This window comes from Colius striatus, chromosome 1, assembly GCF_028858725.1.
Source record: "Colius striatus isolate bColStr4 chromosome 1, bColStr4.1.hap1, whole genome shotgun sequence".
Lineage (NCBI taxonomy): Eukaryota > Metazoa > Chordata > Aves > Coliiformes > Coliidae > Colius > Colius striatus.
Window position 1 is genome coordinate 105982628 of NC_084759.1, and position 18549 is coordinate 106001176.

At 33.5% G+C, this 18549-nt stretch overlaps 1 protein-coding gene across 1 annotated transcript in view; it reads right to left on the reverse strand.

Annotated features, from left to right (window-relative positions):
• The window catches only part of GBE1 (1,4-alpha-glucan branching enzyme 1), a 163643-nt gene that overhangs the window by 14316 nt on the left and 130778 nt on the right, over window positions 1-18549 (reverse strand). Inside the window, exons 13-15 of the mRNA XM_062002662.1 lie at window positions 13115-13299; window positions 11962-12092; window positions 794-911 (exon numbers count right to left, since the gene is read on the reverse strand). Coding sequence (XP_061858646.1) covers window positions 794-911; window positions 11962-12092; window positions 13115-13299 — 434 coding nt within the window. The remainder of the gene's footprint in view (window positions 1-793; window positions 912-11961; window positions 12093-13114; window positions 13300-18549) is intronic.

Below are 18549 nucleotides of genomic sequence, written 5' to 3' on the forward strand. Positions count from 1 at the left end.
TTATTTTGTTGTGCCTGTGAACATACACAGATTTACATAAGAATGGGAAGTATGTTCATATAGGTATACCTATCCATATATAATAAATGGGAAAAAAGAAATTTTAATAATTCTTAATGGTGGTGATCATGAGTTTACGAGTAATTAAGAAAGGTTGAGCTTTTATTAGTCACCATCTCAGTTCAGAGAAATTGTACACAAGAATATGCCTTCCACTTCAGCTGAAGTGATTTGTGGGAAATTATTCATATCTCTTTAGGACAGAATTTCTTTAAATTCTTGATCTGAATACTTTTGCAGAGTGTTTCTGTTAACTGTGGAGGAGAAACCCAGTTGGTAAATCCATGGTATGCTCTAATTTGTTTTTGCAGAGTTAAGCAAATGAATTTGAGAGCAATGCAAGATTTGGTTCCTACAGAGTTTTAAATCACAAAGCAAGCATGAAGATGGAGTTTCTCAGACATGGAAAGAAAGCAAATGATATTAAAAATGACAATTTAAAAATCACATTACAAGGTTTTCATGCATGTTGGCAAGGAATGTTATATGGCAGGTAGTGCCAGAGTGCAAATTCAAATGCAATGTCAAAAAAAAAAAAAAAAGCAAAAATATAAATTAATGTTATAATCAAATCACATTGTCATGCCCACTGCATTCACACAAAGGCCAATTTCCAAACAAATTTAAAACAAACCCAACCATCTCCCCAAATACTTCTAGAATACACTCCATATTTATCCAAAGAATTTTAGAAGGTATTTGGATGAAAAGAGAATGAAAAGATCTTACTTACCATAAGTGAATTAGGTCGGTAATTGTGAGGATATCCTTCAGAGAAGTACTCTGTACTGTGGTCCAGCCTTTTATGCCCTCCATATTCTTCAGCATCAGAATCCAGAAGAATTTTATACTTAAAAATCAACTATTAAGGAACCAAGTCAAATTGTTAAATGGGAAATAATTTACAGCAAAATACATTAGAAGAACTGTTCCACCATAACTCATGTTATTGTACTTAATCTAAAGCAAAAATACTAATTAAAAATCTAAGAAAACTTAAGAGTGGAAAAATATACAGAATATAGAGAAGCTGTATAATATTTTGTCTTGAAAATTTCATCTTGTTATAGTGACTCTGAATAAAGAAAGTATCTTCCAGTCTCTTCTCGAATCTTCCATGACTGTTAAATTAATAGCAGATATGCATGGTATTTTATGTGATGAAGTAAAAATGTACCACTAAACAAAATGAGTGAATTTGAATTGCATTTAAGTAGTTATGTAATTGTGACCATCAAAATCAAATGGTATTTAGCAATTTACAATGTCAGAATCTGACTGTTAATGAGAAAAGTATATCATTTTACATAAGAAAACTCTACAACTCCTCTGAGAGTTTTTTAGAAGAGCGGATTCTTTTTAATGGAAGACCTTTTATGAGACCAACATTCTCACTATAGTTGTTAAAATGGAGTTAGTTATTTAACAAAGTGTAATGATGACTTAGAATATCTGTACAGACACTTAAAATGATTCAAACAGATTTAGTAAAAAATAAAATATAATGTCAAAAAAAGAAAATCGGAAAATGTAAGTAAATAAAAGGGGACATAAAGATCTACCGCATATTCAAAAGACATTTTCTTCTTATTTGGGAAAAAAAAAAATAGAATGTTTTAGTTTTGTGATTATTTCATTATGTTGGGATTTCTTGTTTGATGTAATTAAAACCACTTTTTCCCTCCTGAAGTAACAACAGAAAGCATCAATCTCCACTCCCAAGTGCCCAGAACATGCGCTCTATAATCCACAATCTACTTCCTTAATCTTATTTTGCCAGAGTTTGCATTTAATAGGATTAGGGAAGAGTGAAGCAATACTCTTTCAAGTCCATGGTTCTTAAACTGCTCTTGGGCTTCTATGTTTGCACAATTTTTGAAAACAGGCTTGCCCAAAAATCTAAGGATTTTGACAGAATTGTTTTTATTTAAGTCTTTTTACACTGTTCTCTTTCTACCAGACGAGTTTAGGAAACTTCCCAACTGCCAGTCTCATTGATTTAAATCTCTAGCAATAAGAATGACTGAAGCGTTGTATAACACAAAAAGCAGTCTTAACTAAAAGTAACTGCAAATTTACTCTAACAGTTGAGAGGATTTCATAGGTTTTGCTGACAGAAGGGAAAGAAGAAAAATAGATGAAAATGAGGAAGAAAGCAAAGCTGCCAATTAGCTACCAAATCACTAATGTGAAGTAATACCTTCCCCCAAGTATTTGCAGCAAAATGTCAGAAAGGTCCAAACCTGTGAAGTTAGTTGATGACTTCTAGAGGGCAGGTACCCAAAAGGAGAAACAGCAGATCATAGAATCATAGAATGGTAGGAGTTGGAAGGGATCTTTAGAGATCATTCTCTGGAAAAATATTTACTACCTTTGAAAAAAAACCCAATCCCCAAACAACTCAAGTTAGGAAAACCATACTTTGCCATCTTTAGTCCTCAATGCCTTATATGTCCATGTCATACACACTCTCTCCCCTTTATTTTACAACCACATTCAAATTACCATTCATCTGTTGTCATGTACAGCATACAAAAATACAAACCACAATTTCTTGTTACTCTCTCCAGCATGTAGCATCAGCAGAGGCTGCTACTATTCCACTGTATTTTATTATCATGGCAGGGGAACATCTCCCTCAACTATTTCACTCTTTGCTTCTGTGATCTACATTAAACATTAAATTTCATAATTTATCAGTGCTTCTGAAAGCCCTGACATCTCTAATGACTCTTTTAAAACTATTTACAGCAAATGCAATTGCTAAGGCTGTGCTAATTTTAAAACAATTTATCCCATTTCCTTAATCCAGGCTTTAAAAATATGTCTTGTTGTGCTCTCTAGTAATGCAAAGTTAATAATACTGCCTCTCCACACCTCACAACATAATGTGTGTGATGTAAATACTGTTAACCAGATTCTGAATAATGGGGTTAATTTTAGAATCTTCAAAAGTGACATACTTCTCAGGAAAAAAAATAAAACCAAAAAACTAGTCTGATAAACATGTCCGCTTGTATTCCAATGTAAATGTCACAGAAAAGCTGCTTTTCAGATTTCAGAGTTTTATGAGCATCTGTGTTTTTGAAGACTACTTCCATGAAAACATTAAACAACACTTGTGTGTCTTAATTAAGCACAAAATAAAACTATTTTCTTTTGCAGTGGGGTAGCTTTTGTTTCAGTGACGAAGTACTGGAAATACTAACCTGTACTCTAAAAAAAAGCACGATTTCTGTTCACTTTGACACTCAGACTATATTTCCTAACCACTACTGTAGAAGAAAGTGGCAAAAACAATGAACTCTTGTATAGACAGAGCTAGAAATGGAAAGGCTGTCATTATCTACTCCATTAATTACTATGCTTTTATGATGTTTTGAAATATAAATTTTAATGCTATTTTTAAATTTAATCTTACACATTTAATGACACATAAAATACCACTAAGTAAATGCAAATCATAAAATAGGATAATCTGTATTTTGGTTCTTAACGCTTACTATTGATAAAAGAATCCAAGAGCTATTTGTGGGTGTGATGGTACAGCATAATTAAAAGCTTTGAAGAAGTGGAGACAAGAATTTCTACTGACCAGTTGTTAAATGATGTAAGGATTACTAAGTATTTATAAAGAAATCACTCTTTTCTTTATGGTCTGGTTTGACTCACATAAACATTTATCACAAATCAAATACGTGTAAATAATATTAAGTACATTGGGTCTTCTGTGTTACATACGACAATCCTGCTACAGAGGTAACCTATGTGGCAATTTCCTGATCAAGTTAGAAAGTCTGGACACAAACGAGCAAGATTAACCAAATATACACAAAAAGACTGCAGATGATCCTGATAGCTTCACCTTAATCCTTCCATAATCAGCTTTTAAATCAGAATTAGGAACTGTTACAATTTTGATTCTGTTGTACAACACAATGTTTAAGTACTCATACTTCTGGTTCTCAGGGTCTTTCTAGAAATGCAACTAGAGCACAAGTTGGTATGTAAATATTGATTAGTGTGTCTTTACATACACAGGTATGTAAATATATGTAAATATTGAATATTACTGATACGTAAATCAGCTCTCATTTTCTCATGGCACTTCTCAATACGCAAAAGAATATCTGTGAAAGATTTTTTATCTCTTACTACAATTTCTTGGCTGAATGCAAAAGGATATGTTTTTGTCAATACAGGTGGGATGAGGATAAAAGTACAGGCCAAAAAGGATCAAAAACTGTGCTGAAGCAATATTTGTCTGTATTTAGAAACTTTCTGAAAGTGAATTTAATCAAGAAATAAATAAGTGTATGGATAACAGAATGGGAATACTTTTGAAAAGTAACATAGTAACAACTTGCATAATCCCATGACTAATCCAGCTAGAATTATAATCATATAAAATGATAACATTTATTCATTATCATTAAATGGATTAAAATATATACTTACAAAAGTAATAGCTAGTCGTAACCCGAGAAGCTTTAAGGTGTGCAGAGAAAACTTTGGGTGATTTTTGTTAGTTTGTATACAGCAAAGAACTTTCATATAAACCCTTTTTCAATACTTCCTAAGGAAAATTCATTACAGAAGTAGCTACAGTATATACACTGCCATAGTTGCACACAGCATACAAAAAGATTGTCACTTAAGAAGCTTATATGTCATTAGATACTTTTCTATATTTACTTACTGTTCAAAATATATTAGTAGGAGCTGTACAAAAAGCAAGAGATATTTAACTACGGAATTTGATACACCATGCAAGAATGCAAAAAGATTTCTCCCTCTCCACTCCAGTCTGAAATTCATTGTTGTGAATTTTTGAAGAAAAGAGCCAGTTTGCACCTTCCATGTGAGATCCAATATTATGCATTACAGAAAAAAGAGAACTTTTTTAACATGGAGAAATGAAAAAGAAAATAAAAATTCTTAGGGAAAAAGTTTCTGTATCAATTTTGATCCAGCATTCTAATCCTGAAATAGATATTACAAATGCAAGTTACAAAATTAGAGTTTTTTTCCTCAATTGTTAACAGTGCTGTACAATATCCAAGTGCTGAAAATTTCTATTATTAGTGAAAGAAGACACTAAATTAAAACAGTTCAGGCATCTTTCAAGGAAGAATTAAAAAATAAACCACTAAATGCAGAAAAAAACCCCAAATTTAGAAATCACAGAGAAGTTTTAAAATCAACATGTCTGTCTAGATGTTCTAAATACCTTTTTTCTAGAAGTTTAAAAAAATATACGCAGTGGTGAAAGCAGCATGTTTTCAGATTTACTTATTGCAAAAATATTAAGTAGTGGTAGCACACATTAGAACATGTAAGTAAAATTTTAATGAGACATTTAACACTGCAGAAAATTTAACAAAAGTTGGTGTGTGATATTATGGAAGGAAAGGAGTTTTTTTTTTAAACTTTAAGGCCCTTTCTTGTTATTTCTCCATCCTTTCAGACATGTTCCTTTTGAACAGGAGAAAGGAGGTTTCTGTATTAATTTTTATTTCAGACAAACCTTGGAATCAACCATTGCTCCACAGAAAGGTCTAGTTAGTATTAAAAAAATAATAATGGAAACATATAAATGGTTTCCCTGTTAAGATTCAAAATTTTATCTGTAATCAAAGAACTAAGGACAACTGACCTAGATGTTGATTATCAATCCATCTTAAAACTGGAGCAAATTAGAGAGAAATAATTTGTTAGCTCAAGCTGCCCGTTTCTTATGAAAAGTCTTCTGAAAGAGCATAATTTATGAAGTAAAATTCCAGCATGAGGGTAGAAATGTTTTCCTTCACATCATGAAGCAGAAATTGAGCAATAGCATATGTTGTTACACAGACTCACAGTGCTGGAAACCTGTGTCTTTTTCTATGCAGATCAAAGATGCATTGTCATACTAATATATTTCTTATTCACATCTATTAACCTTAACGTTTCAATTGCCTTGATAGAATTTGGCATTTGGTTGATCTTAAATTAAGTTTTTTGTCTCCATGTGCCGGATAACCCCCAAATTCTAACAGGCAGAGACAGTTACGTAACTGAACTTCAAAGCAGTCTGCAAAGCAACATCTTTGCCTTCAGCAATCACACACCAGTGACTCATTCAAGTAACCTTATTTGCTCATTAGAAGTTCTACATGTAGGCTGCAAATGTCAGAGAGTCTGAAAATGGTTGGGTTTTGGTTATTTTTTTTAACTGTATATTTGCAGTATTTTAATGAAAATATTTGTGATACAGAAGGTCTCATCTAGCTATTTGTCTATGGACAACTCTGACTTCACATGTCTTTATGCACCCTAAATTCCTGTCAACAGTAGGTGCATGACCGCTATTCATTCACTCTAGCGTTACAATGCTTTGATATGTAATGCTATTTAAAAATGGTAATATTTGTAAGAGAATAACCATTCTTTCCAATGATACTTTTTCCCGATTATAATTGTGACACCAGGAAATATAAAGAGAAGTTAGTAGTGACTTGTAGTGCTCAATATTTGCAGACTTCCATGCTCACATATAAATTAACGTCTCAGTCCTTGAATATCTCACACTAGGGTACATTATCTTAGGAGAATAAGATGTAGAATGGAGTAACCCAATATCAACAAACAAGTCAAGAGAGAAGACTGTAGTATAAAAGAACAGAAAAAACTGACTCCAAGCCAGCTGAGGCTCTTAACGTAGCTATTGGCTGCCTGACTGTTCTGAAAAACACTTTCCAAATCAACTGGAAATTTTGAATATTATAATATCTACTGACTACCATTTCTCTTATAAAAGTAAAATAAAGTCTGCTATACCAACAGCTGAAAAAAGGATAACATTTCCAATGTGACCAGAAAAGAAGACTACAAAAACGTTGCCCAAAGAGCCAGGAAGCTCTGCATCTTTTAAGATACCTAGTAATATATCTGAGAACTTATAAAAAATAGCTCAGTGATATATATTACTACAATATATTGATACACCAAAGCCATGCGATTAATAAAGGCAAATTCAATGACAAGTGTGATACATACTAACTAATTTGATTAATTCAATCCACTAAAAAACACTTAAACCTAGGCAGTGAAAAGATAATTACATTTCTCATAATTCCCAGTATCAATCAGATAAATTTATTAAAAAGAATTAATCAATATATTATAGCAATTTGATCTTGAGGCTTATTCACTAAGTGCTTCAGAGTATCAAATTAAAAATCCACCAATTTCTTCAAAAAAAACCCAACCAAACCCAAAGAAACAACAAAATCTTAATTTTAGGTATTTCTTTTTGTTTAAGTTGCAAAGGGATTACAAAGAATTCCTGTTTGGAAGATATAATACTGCAGATGACCATATTGCCTAGTTATAGAACATATTTTTTAAACACTCTCAGCTTAAAGGGTTCAATTATAAAACTATACATGAAACTAATGGCTCTAATTGCAGGACAACACTTAGAAAGCTAGTCAACATTAAAACAACCCAACATATTTAAAGAAAATAAGATATTAAAATTCAGCCTACTGGATGCTGACAGGGAAGAAGAAAGGACGTTGAAAGCAAGTAAAGAAGGGCAGTAGCAGTTATTAACTTTGGGATACTTCTCATTTAAAAACTGACATTATAAACATTCATTGCTCCTATACTATAAACGCTTGACTACCCTATAAAATGCAGATGCAATAAGACAACTTTTTGATTTTTTGTTTGTTTGCCTAATGCAAAGTACTGTTCATGTCAGCCATTCCTGATTATAGCTGATCAATCTCAGACAAGAAGGATGTCTAAAAGACAGCAATGCACATAACGTGCATCTGCTGGTTAGACGGAATATAAAGTGGACTTCCTATTTTTCAATTTTAAAAATAAAGACAAATCCTTCCTGAAGGAAAAAAAAAAAAACAAACAAACCCAAATCTTTGATCTCTTCCATGCTCTGGAAGTCATAAAAACATACTATCCTTTTCTTTTCCACAGTTTCACTTTTCCCATCTTAGAAAGATTACAGAAATAATGTATGTTAGACCCTACTGACTATTAACAGCTTATGAAGTTACCAACACTGCAGAAAATAAGTAGATCTGAATTTGAATAGCACTGTCACCCACATGCTTGTCTTTTGATCTTGCAATCAGAGAAGACATGAACAAAATACAAAATTTTTAGGGTGTGCTGCTACAAACAGAATCACAAGAAGTGTGACAATATTAGTTACTCTCACTACATGCTACAGTATCTCAAATGTGCTGTCACTTAAGACTGTGCACATTTTATTACTACTACACAGCTAAGTTGAGAATGCCTAAGGAACTGCTGTAGCATGATTCTGCTTTTGAGATTGGTTTCAGAGAAGCATTTCGGTGACTACCTGCCTCTCCACCAGTCTAATAATGCCAAAGTGTTACATATGTTCAGTTTGAGTTTCCTGAAAATAAGCAATTATGATGATAAGCATGTAAAGCACATTGCATGCCAGCTATGACTAAGATTTCCATAGTTCTCACTTGATGATAGTTCTGTAACCACATGTCTTCCTTGAGTTATAAGAAGGCTTTCATACAGACGAATGGGCTAATGGTGAGCTTCTGTCTTTATTGTCAATGAAAAGATACTGAGAATGCAACTGGTAGTCACAGTATTGTTTATCTTTCTCTTAGAACAGAAATTGAAAATTTAGGTATGTTCAAGATGTTCAGGGCCAACTTCTTGTTCAATAAGCTTAGACTTTGCTTGCAACAGACATTAAAAAAGTGAGATTTTTATGGTGTAGGCATCAGAGTATGTTGTTTTATTTGATGCACTTTGTTTAGAAAAGAATTCCAAAAGTTTAATCCATGGGATAACCTTGAATACATCTTATAGATAATAAATAAGCTTCCCAGATTAAAAAAAAAATCTTAATTAATGAGACTTTAAATTAAAGGCCAAAGAGAAAAGCAAAAAAGATGTTTGAGTCAAATTAAAAATTTTAACCTAAGTTAAAATTGCTTTTTCCTTTTCCCTCCTTTGTTATTTTCTCCTTTTTATGCATGATGATTTAAAAAGAAATATTATGATTTTTATTTCAACGCTCAACAGAAACCACTGCACCTTCTTAGAGGGCGACGAAGCAGTGGAACAGGCTACCTAGAGGGGTTGTGGAGTCTCCTTCCTTAGAGGTCTTCAAGACCCGTCTGGACATGTCCCTGTGCGACCCGATCTAGGTGACCCTGCTTCTGCAGGGGGGTTGGACTAGATGATCTCTAAAGGTCCCTTCCAATCCCTATGATTCTATGATTCTTAAATTTAGTTTCAGGAAAGATACATTCAATCTGCTTTTGGAAGCTAAAACTCCAGATTTAAGGCAACCAAATTATTTGTTCAAACACACTCATTTAATTCGAGCAAAATATCTTTATGAGCTTTTTTTCTTTTCTTTTTTTTTTTTTTCCAGTCAAGAGGAGGTTTTTTTATTCTTCTGCATTGGAAACACTGCTGAGTTCACCTTGAGGGATAAACATGTAAAGTCTTGTAGCTTTTGAAATCTGAAGATCATTTCAGACCAGCTCTTTCAATCTTTTATTATTTAGAATGATTTGCATCTTCAGAATACAAGATATTGGAAGAAAGAGATAGTTCCCACATTCGGACTCAAAAATCCACGGTTAAATCAGGCAGAGAGTCATCTGGCAACAGTTCTCTCTGAGATGGTTTTCAGAAATTTCCCCTGGTTCATGCATCAAATTGGCAGAATAAAATGAACAGGGGAAGGTTCTTGTAAAGGTGGTTTATGAGAATATTCTACATTAGTGATTCCCAAGTGAGAATACTAAATTAAGAGAACTACTTCCTCTCAGAGTATAACAGTACAGTAGCATAAGAGGTGACAAACATTTCCTTAACCAAATAAACAAAGTTCTCAGCAGAGCTGAAGATGCACTATGCTTCACAGAAAAGAGCATCAGCAGCATTTACAGCCCTCTGTTCCTATCAAGGGCTGTGGAGTGTGTCACACACTGAGGACAGCGAACCACAAAATCCACTGTGTCCTTGGGACAGGAGGGCTTAGTCAGACAAGACACCTTAACAAAAGCATATAAGCTGTTGTTATGGGGCAGTATAAAAACTTTACGTGAGTGAATGAAAAGTTAATCTGGATCTTTGTGCTTAAACAAAGGCCTTTTAAGTTTAAATTATCTAATAATATATGCTGTAAATAAAATGACACAGCACACAAGACAGATACATGTGTATTGACACTAAACATATTAGAAAATACAAGATAAACTTCAAATATGAAGCATCGCATCTTTGCTTTCTTTATATCATACTTGCTTTGAACACACTTAAGCTATTTTTAAGTTTCAATATGATTTTCAGTGAATCAAAATAAACATAAAGAATGTAAAAAATATCATCTACTACCAAGTGAATGGGAAACATTTTTTAAATTAGTCTCTTCTTACATTAAAAAAACCCAAACAACCAATTAGCAGTGATTGTTTCAGGCCAAAATACAGTAGAAAGTTGTTCCCACATCCAGAGCACAGCTTAATCTTAGTTCTATATGGCAATCAGAGTTTTTGTAATAATGTGTGCAATGTATTTACACTACCAGAAAAACAATGCCTAGATATTCAATTGATTTAGCACAAACTAGAAAATTAAGTTAGGAAAAGAGATTCACATATAATCATAACTAAATATAAGCCTGATGAAGATGTGTAACAAAAGAAGTGATACAAAAATTAAGAGTTTAAAAAAAAAAAAAATTTAGGCATTTCTGACAATTGAGCCTCTAGTATCTTTGAGAAAGAAAGGCAGAAAGTGAACAAAGCATTAGATTTACTCATTATCTGTATAACTATCAGCAAAAAAGTAATGATAATTCTGTTATGTGTTGTAGTCCTTAACGCAGAACTTACATCTTTTCCATCTACAGAACTCAAAGAATATCATACAAGAGATGAAGTGCAGTAGCATCAGCTTAAACAGGTGAAGATGTGAAAGCTACGATGGTAAAGCATTGCTATATTTCACAACACCAGAATAAAATTTTACTACTCAAATTTACTATCCTGTTTTACCTTTGCCAGGAGGAGCTCAGAGGTAGCAGAGGCAGGCACCGAAAAAGGTGGGTTTGACTTGAGATTTCTAAACAATCTAACTAAGGTTCTGAGACTCTGTAGGTCCAGCAGCACCCAGTAGTTACAATAATACATTGAACTAAAGCAAATGAAATATCACAGTAGTTTCCTAGAACTGCTGCTAAAGTAGGCTAAAACCAGAACTGCAGTGCTTTAAACTCACACAACCAGATTTACTAGACTGCTTGTCAAAGGACTTGAACAAATTGAATTCGGGCAAATTAAATTCCTCTGCCAAGTTAGCATTATTTTTTTATCTCCCTGAATGTTAAGTATTTGGACACAAATGGAAAACCAACCAACTGCTCAAGAGTAAGTACTTACTGCTAAGTTGAGCTAAGAGCAAATTTTCAGTCCATCTCAGTCATAAAACAGAATCTTCCTAATGAAGATTTAGGTTAATGCATTTTCCTGTGTGACTACATGCACAGCCCCATCTTACTCTGATAATCTTCTGTAGTTTATTTGAGAAATAGAGGTTATTTGCTTTTTACGCCTCAACATAATGCCAAACAACAAGAGATCACCAGGAAACTTTAACATTCATTCTTTTACTTTTAGTTTCTACAAAATGATCCATTGTGAAAAAGGCAAATTTTCAAACTTTTTTTGCTGTACGTTAAGTGTTAAAGAAATATTATATTGATGACAAATAAGTGGTTTTTTTACCTTTTAACTACAGTTTGCATTCATAGTAGGAAACAGAAATAAAATTAGTTTTCAACTTCTAAAGTTTTTCTGTACAAGCAAACAATGAAGAAAAGGATATTTTCCTGGAGTTTCAATACCCACTCTGTAGTCCACATAACTCTGATATGGATGGAAGTTGAAAATAAAAATGAGACCTGCTCTCTCAAATGCTATGACCTTATTGGATTCATGCTTTTCACTCACATAGGCCTACAAAACAAAACAAAAATCCAATACTATTAAATATTTCATTTCCAACTATTCTATACCTCATTTGAAGTAAAGTGGTCAAAGTTTCAAGCAACAAAGATAGATGTATTAACACATAAACTGAAATTGGTTACCTATGTAACGTCATATAAATTTTATGAATACTAAACTGTAGTTTCTTTATACGTCAACAAAAAGTTCTTCCTCAAAGACTTGTAAACATGGTCTTTTTATCACCCTTTCTTTTAGCAGAAAAATGGATTCTGTTTATCAAATAATATCTCCAGTCTACTCGTTATGGGGATCTCCATCACATCGATTGTTAATTAATTTAGAAAACAAAGCACTAGATATGGGGTTTTTTCCTTGTTTTTTTCAAATCTGTGAGAAAAACAGCTTTGATAAGCCACTGCTGCACATACCACCTTTGTTCCATTTGCTAAAGCCATTAATAAATAACTGGACATCCATTTAACAAAAATATTAAAAATGGATTGTGACCATTATTAAAAAAATTAAACATTGATAAATTATAATAATTGAGTTGCTTTGATAAAAATCACAGTGCAATATTTGGGTAAAAAGGGCAAATGCTAAAGTGACATCTTGAAAACCAAGAGATTGTAACTTCCACTATACTGAAAGTGTTTTCTGAGGAACAAAATAATTATTTATGTGGAAGTCAACGGTCAGATCAATTTATACTTTCCCAAAGCTATCCTTGGATTGAATTACAGATAATTTTATTGTCTACTTTATCCAATCTGCAGTTACACAATGAAAATTGCAAAAATAATAGGAAAAGAGCTTGCTATGAAGTTAAAAGGAGACTAGTTTAGATTTCTATTATCTGTGGGAAGTCTTTCAGTGCCATGTTTTGTCAACTTGAAATACAAGGTGGGGCATTACATAGTGCATAATAAAGCGTAGTTTAAAATTTCTGCATGTAAATTTGCTATTGTTATTCTGAACATGTACGCAGCTGGAGACTAAACATTTAGAATTTATTTTGTACAGCTTACCTGGGGAGATGCAAGCCAGCCAAATCTTTCCTCCAGTTTATTCATATCTCTATCAAATGCATTTAGGAATCTATAGCGAAGAAGATGATCCTCAGTAAGATTAAACTGTCTTCTGGCATAGTGGTAGCTCTCATTATTCCCTTTTCTGGGGAAGTCAAGCCATTCTGGATGTCCAAATTCATTACCTGTATTTAAGAATATTAAGGATCTGTGAAATCACATGCTAAACACACACTAAAATTGCAGAAGTAAAACATATTGAAGTATATTTCATTTTTTTACCAGTTTTAAATAATAAATAATAATTCTCCACATCCAAATTGGTCATTGTATGATTAAAATATCTCTCAGAACTTTCATGCTTATTAACTGGTTTGCTCAATAAAACTACCAGAGCAAAATACCCATGAACTACCGAGGAAGTATTAAAGTGGTGAATGAATTCTAACCTCTATGCTATCATTTCATACTTAAAAACTTCTTTCCCATTCCTTAATAAGGGCAAGAGAAATTCAGTCAAATGGGATACAAATTTTAGAGTCATTATGAAAACAGAAAACATCACTAATAGTCGAAGCCCATTGTTTTAGAGCACTTAACAGAAATCAGCACTACCATTCACATAACCAGAGAGACAGAAATTTCCCATTTTATCAATTAAACTTCAAACGAAACAGCTAGATGCACTCTAATCATTCTTTTTGGACTTCTTATCCCTGCTATAAATACTATTGTTATTGTTTCTCATAGTATAAAAACAGCTGTTAAAAAAGATTACTTGAATTTTCATTCCTCACTTCCCAGAAAAATTTTAAAAGACACTGTAGTTCAAATAATAGGCAATAAAGACAGTGGACCGTAAAGCTCAATGATGTTGCATTCAGCATTTGATACTGAAACTCAGTGACTTAAGGCATATGACAACTCGAGGATCTAACAGTATGCACTAACTATATCCTGGGCTGCACCAAAAGAAGTATATAGTCAGTAAGCTGAAGGATGTGACTCTTCCCCGCGGCTCTGGTGTGATCACACCTGCAATACTGCATTCAGCTCTGAGGCCTCCAACAAAAGGACATGGAACTGTTGGAGTCAGTCCAGGGAAGAGACATTAAGATAATCAGAGGGCTGGAACACCTCTCCTCTGAAAACAGGCTGAGAAAGTTGGGGTTGTTCAGCCTGGAGAAGTAGAAGGCTCTGGGGAAAACTTACAGCAGCTTTCCACTACCTAAAAAGGTCCCACAAGAAAGCCAGAGAGAGGCTTTTTTTCAAGGGCATGTAGTGATAGACTGAGGGGAAATGTCTTCAAATTGAAAGAGGTTATATTTTGATGCGATGTAAGGAGTAAGTTCTCCACTGTGAGTGTGGTGAGGCACTGGAACAGGTTGTGCAGAGAGGTTGTGGACAGCTCCTTCTTGGCAGTGTTCAAGGCCAGGTGGCATTGGGCTTTGAGCAACCTCGTCTAAGTGGAAGGTGCCCCTGCCTATGGCAGAGAAGTTGGAACTAGATGATCTTTAAAGTTACTTCCAATCCAAACTAATCCACAGTTCCATGATAACTCAGCAACCTTGCAAGGGGAGTTTCTTTTCCAAACATAACAGTGTCTCAGGCACCACAGACATATTTCATGCTACAGTGAAATATATTTGAGGACTGAGTTCTTCTGTGTGCCCACCTGTTCAGATCTCTTTGTGTATATGTAAATGCCATTGCATTTCAATTTGTTTTTCTAGAGTAGCATTGCTTCACAAGTTTCCCAGTCTCATCTTGATTATCTACCACACACAGCCTTAAGACAAGGAATGAGTTTATTCAGACTTGGATCATACTCCATTAAAAGGAATGGGAGAAAAAAACCTAATCTAATCACAAAAAGCTTAGCTTCTCTTATGCAGAGTCTCCAAAGGAAATCTCAGTTGTCAAAACTAAAGATTCAGAGTAACACGTCAGTTGGGATTCAGTATTGTGAATGACTTTAATGTAAACAAACATTTCTTGTTTCATAGACTGTCATTACTACAAATAGAGACAAATCTAAATGGACTTAGTGGTTCTACCTTGTGTTAACCCATTGACTACTAGACTCTCAGTCATTTTGGATTATTAATTTTAAACAAGATTAAAAGGTGTTGTGTATCTTGAAACTTAAACTCATGTTTCAAAGCCTATCATAGTTGATTCACCCTAGACATTTCAGAGATTACACATAACACCCACTCACCATAAAACAGAGACAAGGGGCATATCTGGAAATATGTGTGGGAAGCAATGATCAAACTTGAAAGGCTTTCTATTAAAAATAAAAAAGACACATTTCTACAAGGAGTTTCTGAAGTTTTGTCAATAAACTGGAGTTTTGTGGGCAGACAAAGGGCAAGGATGCTGAGAGAAGGCAAGTGTTGCTTCCTGGATGGATACTCTGCATGTGCAGCTACCATCTGCTGTCTTGCATAGCTTGAGCTGCCTGGAAGGCCCAGAGGATATGGTCAACAGTGACAGCTATGAATTTAGATTTTCAAAGTGATTTTTAAAGAAATGAAAAAAGAACAAAAGAGAAATGCTGTATATATATTTAGGAGACTTCTTCATGGTTGTATCCATTTTGTAAATAAACTGACAAGTTGTAAATTAAATTTCCTGTTCAAAAGCTAAACTACTAAATTTTATATTCAGCTCAAAACCAGACAAAAATATAAAAGAATCAGAATCACAGCAGGACTTTGAAAATGACCTTGGAATAATGCTGGACTGAGCTCTTAAACTGTGCTAACAATATGTTACAGAAAATGAATAAATATATAGCTACAAAACATACACTGTATCTAATCAAATTCAATATTCCTTTAAGAGCTGAGCAAGCTATTACCTTCTTTCGTGTTCCACGCACTATTGAAAACTACATGAGACAGCTTAGTTAAAGACAGCAAAAACATCAGAAAGTCAGAGATGATATGTACCTTGTAAAGGTAAAAGGAAAGGAAATCATGCCTGTTTGTTAAAGAAAAACATAAAAATAGGGGAAATAAGCAATAGACGATAGTAAACAAATTATACTAAACTAGCCCATCATTTCCATAGAATATTTCACTGTAAGTAGAGCATACCTCCTCCATGTTTATATCATATACTGACTTTTCCACCTCCGCTCCCTCTATTTCCCCACCACAGGAACAAGTGTTGCTTGAATGGTGCTTTTTCTTGGGTTTTGTTTTTTGGTTTGTTTTTAAGAACAATAGAAATGCAACATAAAGGAAAAGCAATAACTTCTTAACCATTAGTAATGGTCATTAAGAAAAAAAGGAATTTAACACAGTGTAGTGACATGATAGAAGACTAAATTACTTGCTCATATTAGAAAAGTACATTAAGGGTCTAAACATGACTGCTCACACTTCAGACATGTCTCTATGAGCACCTTCTGAACAATATACTTTTGTATATTGTGTATATATATATATATATAATTTTGTATATTGTTGCCTTTTGTACATGTTCCTTGATTTTAGAAGGGTCTCTCGCTTTCCTTGTTTAGAAGGAAAAAGAGAAGTTCATAAATTACGATAGAACAAATTGAAGTAGGCTTTTTTGGCTATGTTTTTAAGATGTAGTATAGGTAAAAGGAACCGACATTAAGGCTGGAAGCAGGCCTTCCACTGAATTCCTGAGAGTACTTATGCATTTGAGATCATTAAGGTGTATCATTTCATGTAACTTTTTTAATTGCTATTTCTTATTTAACTTTACAACTGCTGAAGGAAGGCTCTAGGAAAGGGAGGTACAGGTAATCGACGAAACTGCTTACTTACAGATATAACTAATGGTACTAGTGAAGCATGTACTGATCCCTTCCCTATGTTCCACTTGTCATTTCTGGGAACAATCAGCATTATTCACTTCTTGATAATTTGGAAAGCCTCTATGCATAGAAAAAACTATTGGGATACTTTTTCCTGTTATTAATTTGCTCTTTGATGTAAAGGTCCAAATTACAGATTGACAAGAAGCCAGCTGCTACAAATGATGCAAATCATGACAAGGGAACTAATGCGGGAGAGACAGAAAACAAAGGTGAAATTAACTGAAATCTTTATTAGAGAAACAAAACAAAGACAAATCATTGAAGTGCAATGCATACTAATTTTTTTCTAGGAATTAATTCAAGTTTGTTATTTCCTACATCTTGTGCCCATTGGACAACTTTACTATGTACATGACTTCAAGATCACAATTCCCACAAATAAATTATTTATTATTTTTCCACAAATAATAAATATATCCTATTACTATAATGAAAATTCACAGCAATGTTTATTAGGCTAGAAACACATTTATAACACAAAGTAGTAATGCTGCTGCTGATTGCTTGGAAGCTGATGACCCTACAGGTCACTAAAGTTTTCTTGATCTCTCTTCTTTAGACATCTCTACAGGTAATTCTCTCAAAGAATCAGGCTAAGTAGAAATGAAGGCATATTTAAAAGATACAGCATCAAGAGATGTCTTTTATTTTGCTTGCTTTGTATTTTGAATTAAGTATGACATGAAATACTTAAAAAGCAGTTAAAGCAAGTAGTTCATAATCAAGTTTGATTATGTGTATAATGCTGAACAAGCTTTTCAAGGACCTAAAATTCCATGAAAAAGACCCTATTTAAAGCTGATGAGCTGGACACTGGAGACATCAGAACAAAAATTAAACAGTTTCACCTTAATGTATTTCTATAAATATAATTGCAGTTGGGCCAAATTATACAAACAGGATAATGAACTCATTCAGTAATTGTAAATAACTTAAATTTCACTACCTTTGTGAAAAATGAATACAATGGAACAATCTACAGATTTTAAATAGAATCAACATACATCAGATCTAGATAGCATATGGTGTTTATAATTATTAAAAAAAAAACCCAAATCAAACAATCCTATTTTTTCCTGGCTGTGAAGCTTTTGGATATTAAGCAATTCTGACACTTCACTCATATTTGAGTGAATCTTCTTACCATTCATACTACCAGAAGCAAATAAAAACTCTATATTTGCCTTCAAATTACAAGAGAATGAGCTTCACTACAAGCACTTTTTTAATCTTGTCACCCATGCAACAATATGAAGTGAAATTCCAAATGGACTCCTACTGGAAAACCTGGATTAGATGGCTTAGAGACCTTCATATTTTTTCATCTCTCTAGCACTGGTACTCAATTACATATTGATCCTGAAAGGACTAATGAAATCAATTCAGGCAAACAACTATATTGTAATACCTGCATAAAACAGGCCAGAGGAAATCTCATGCATGATGTAATAGTAAAAAGAGAAGTATTGGTAAAGTCAGTTCTGTGAGAAAAGCATTTTCCTCCCATTTTCTGAAAACACCAGAAATTGTTTCCTTCCAGTCTATAGTAGGACAAAAATCAAGATAAATACCATAT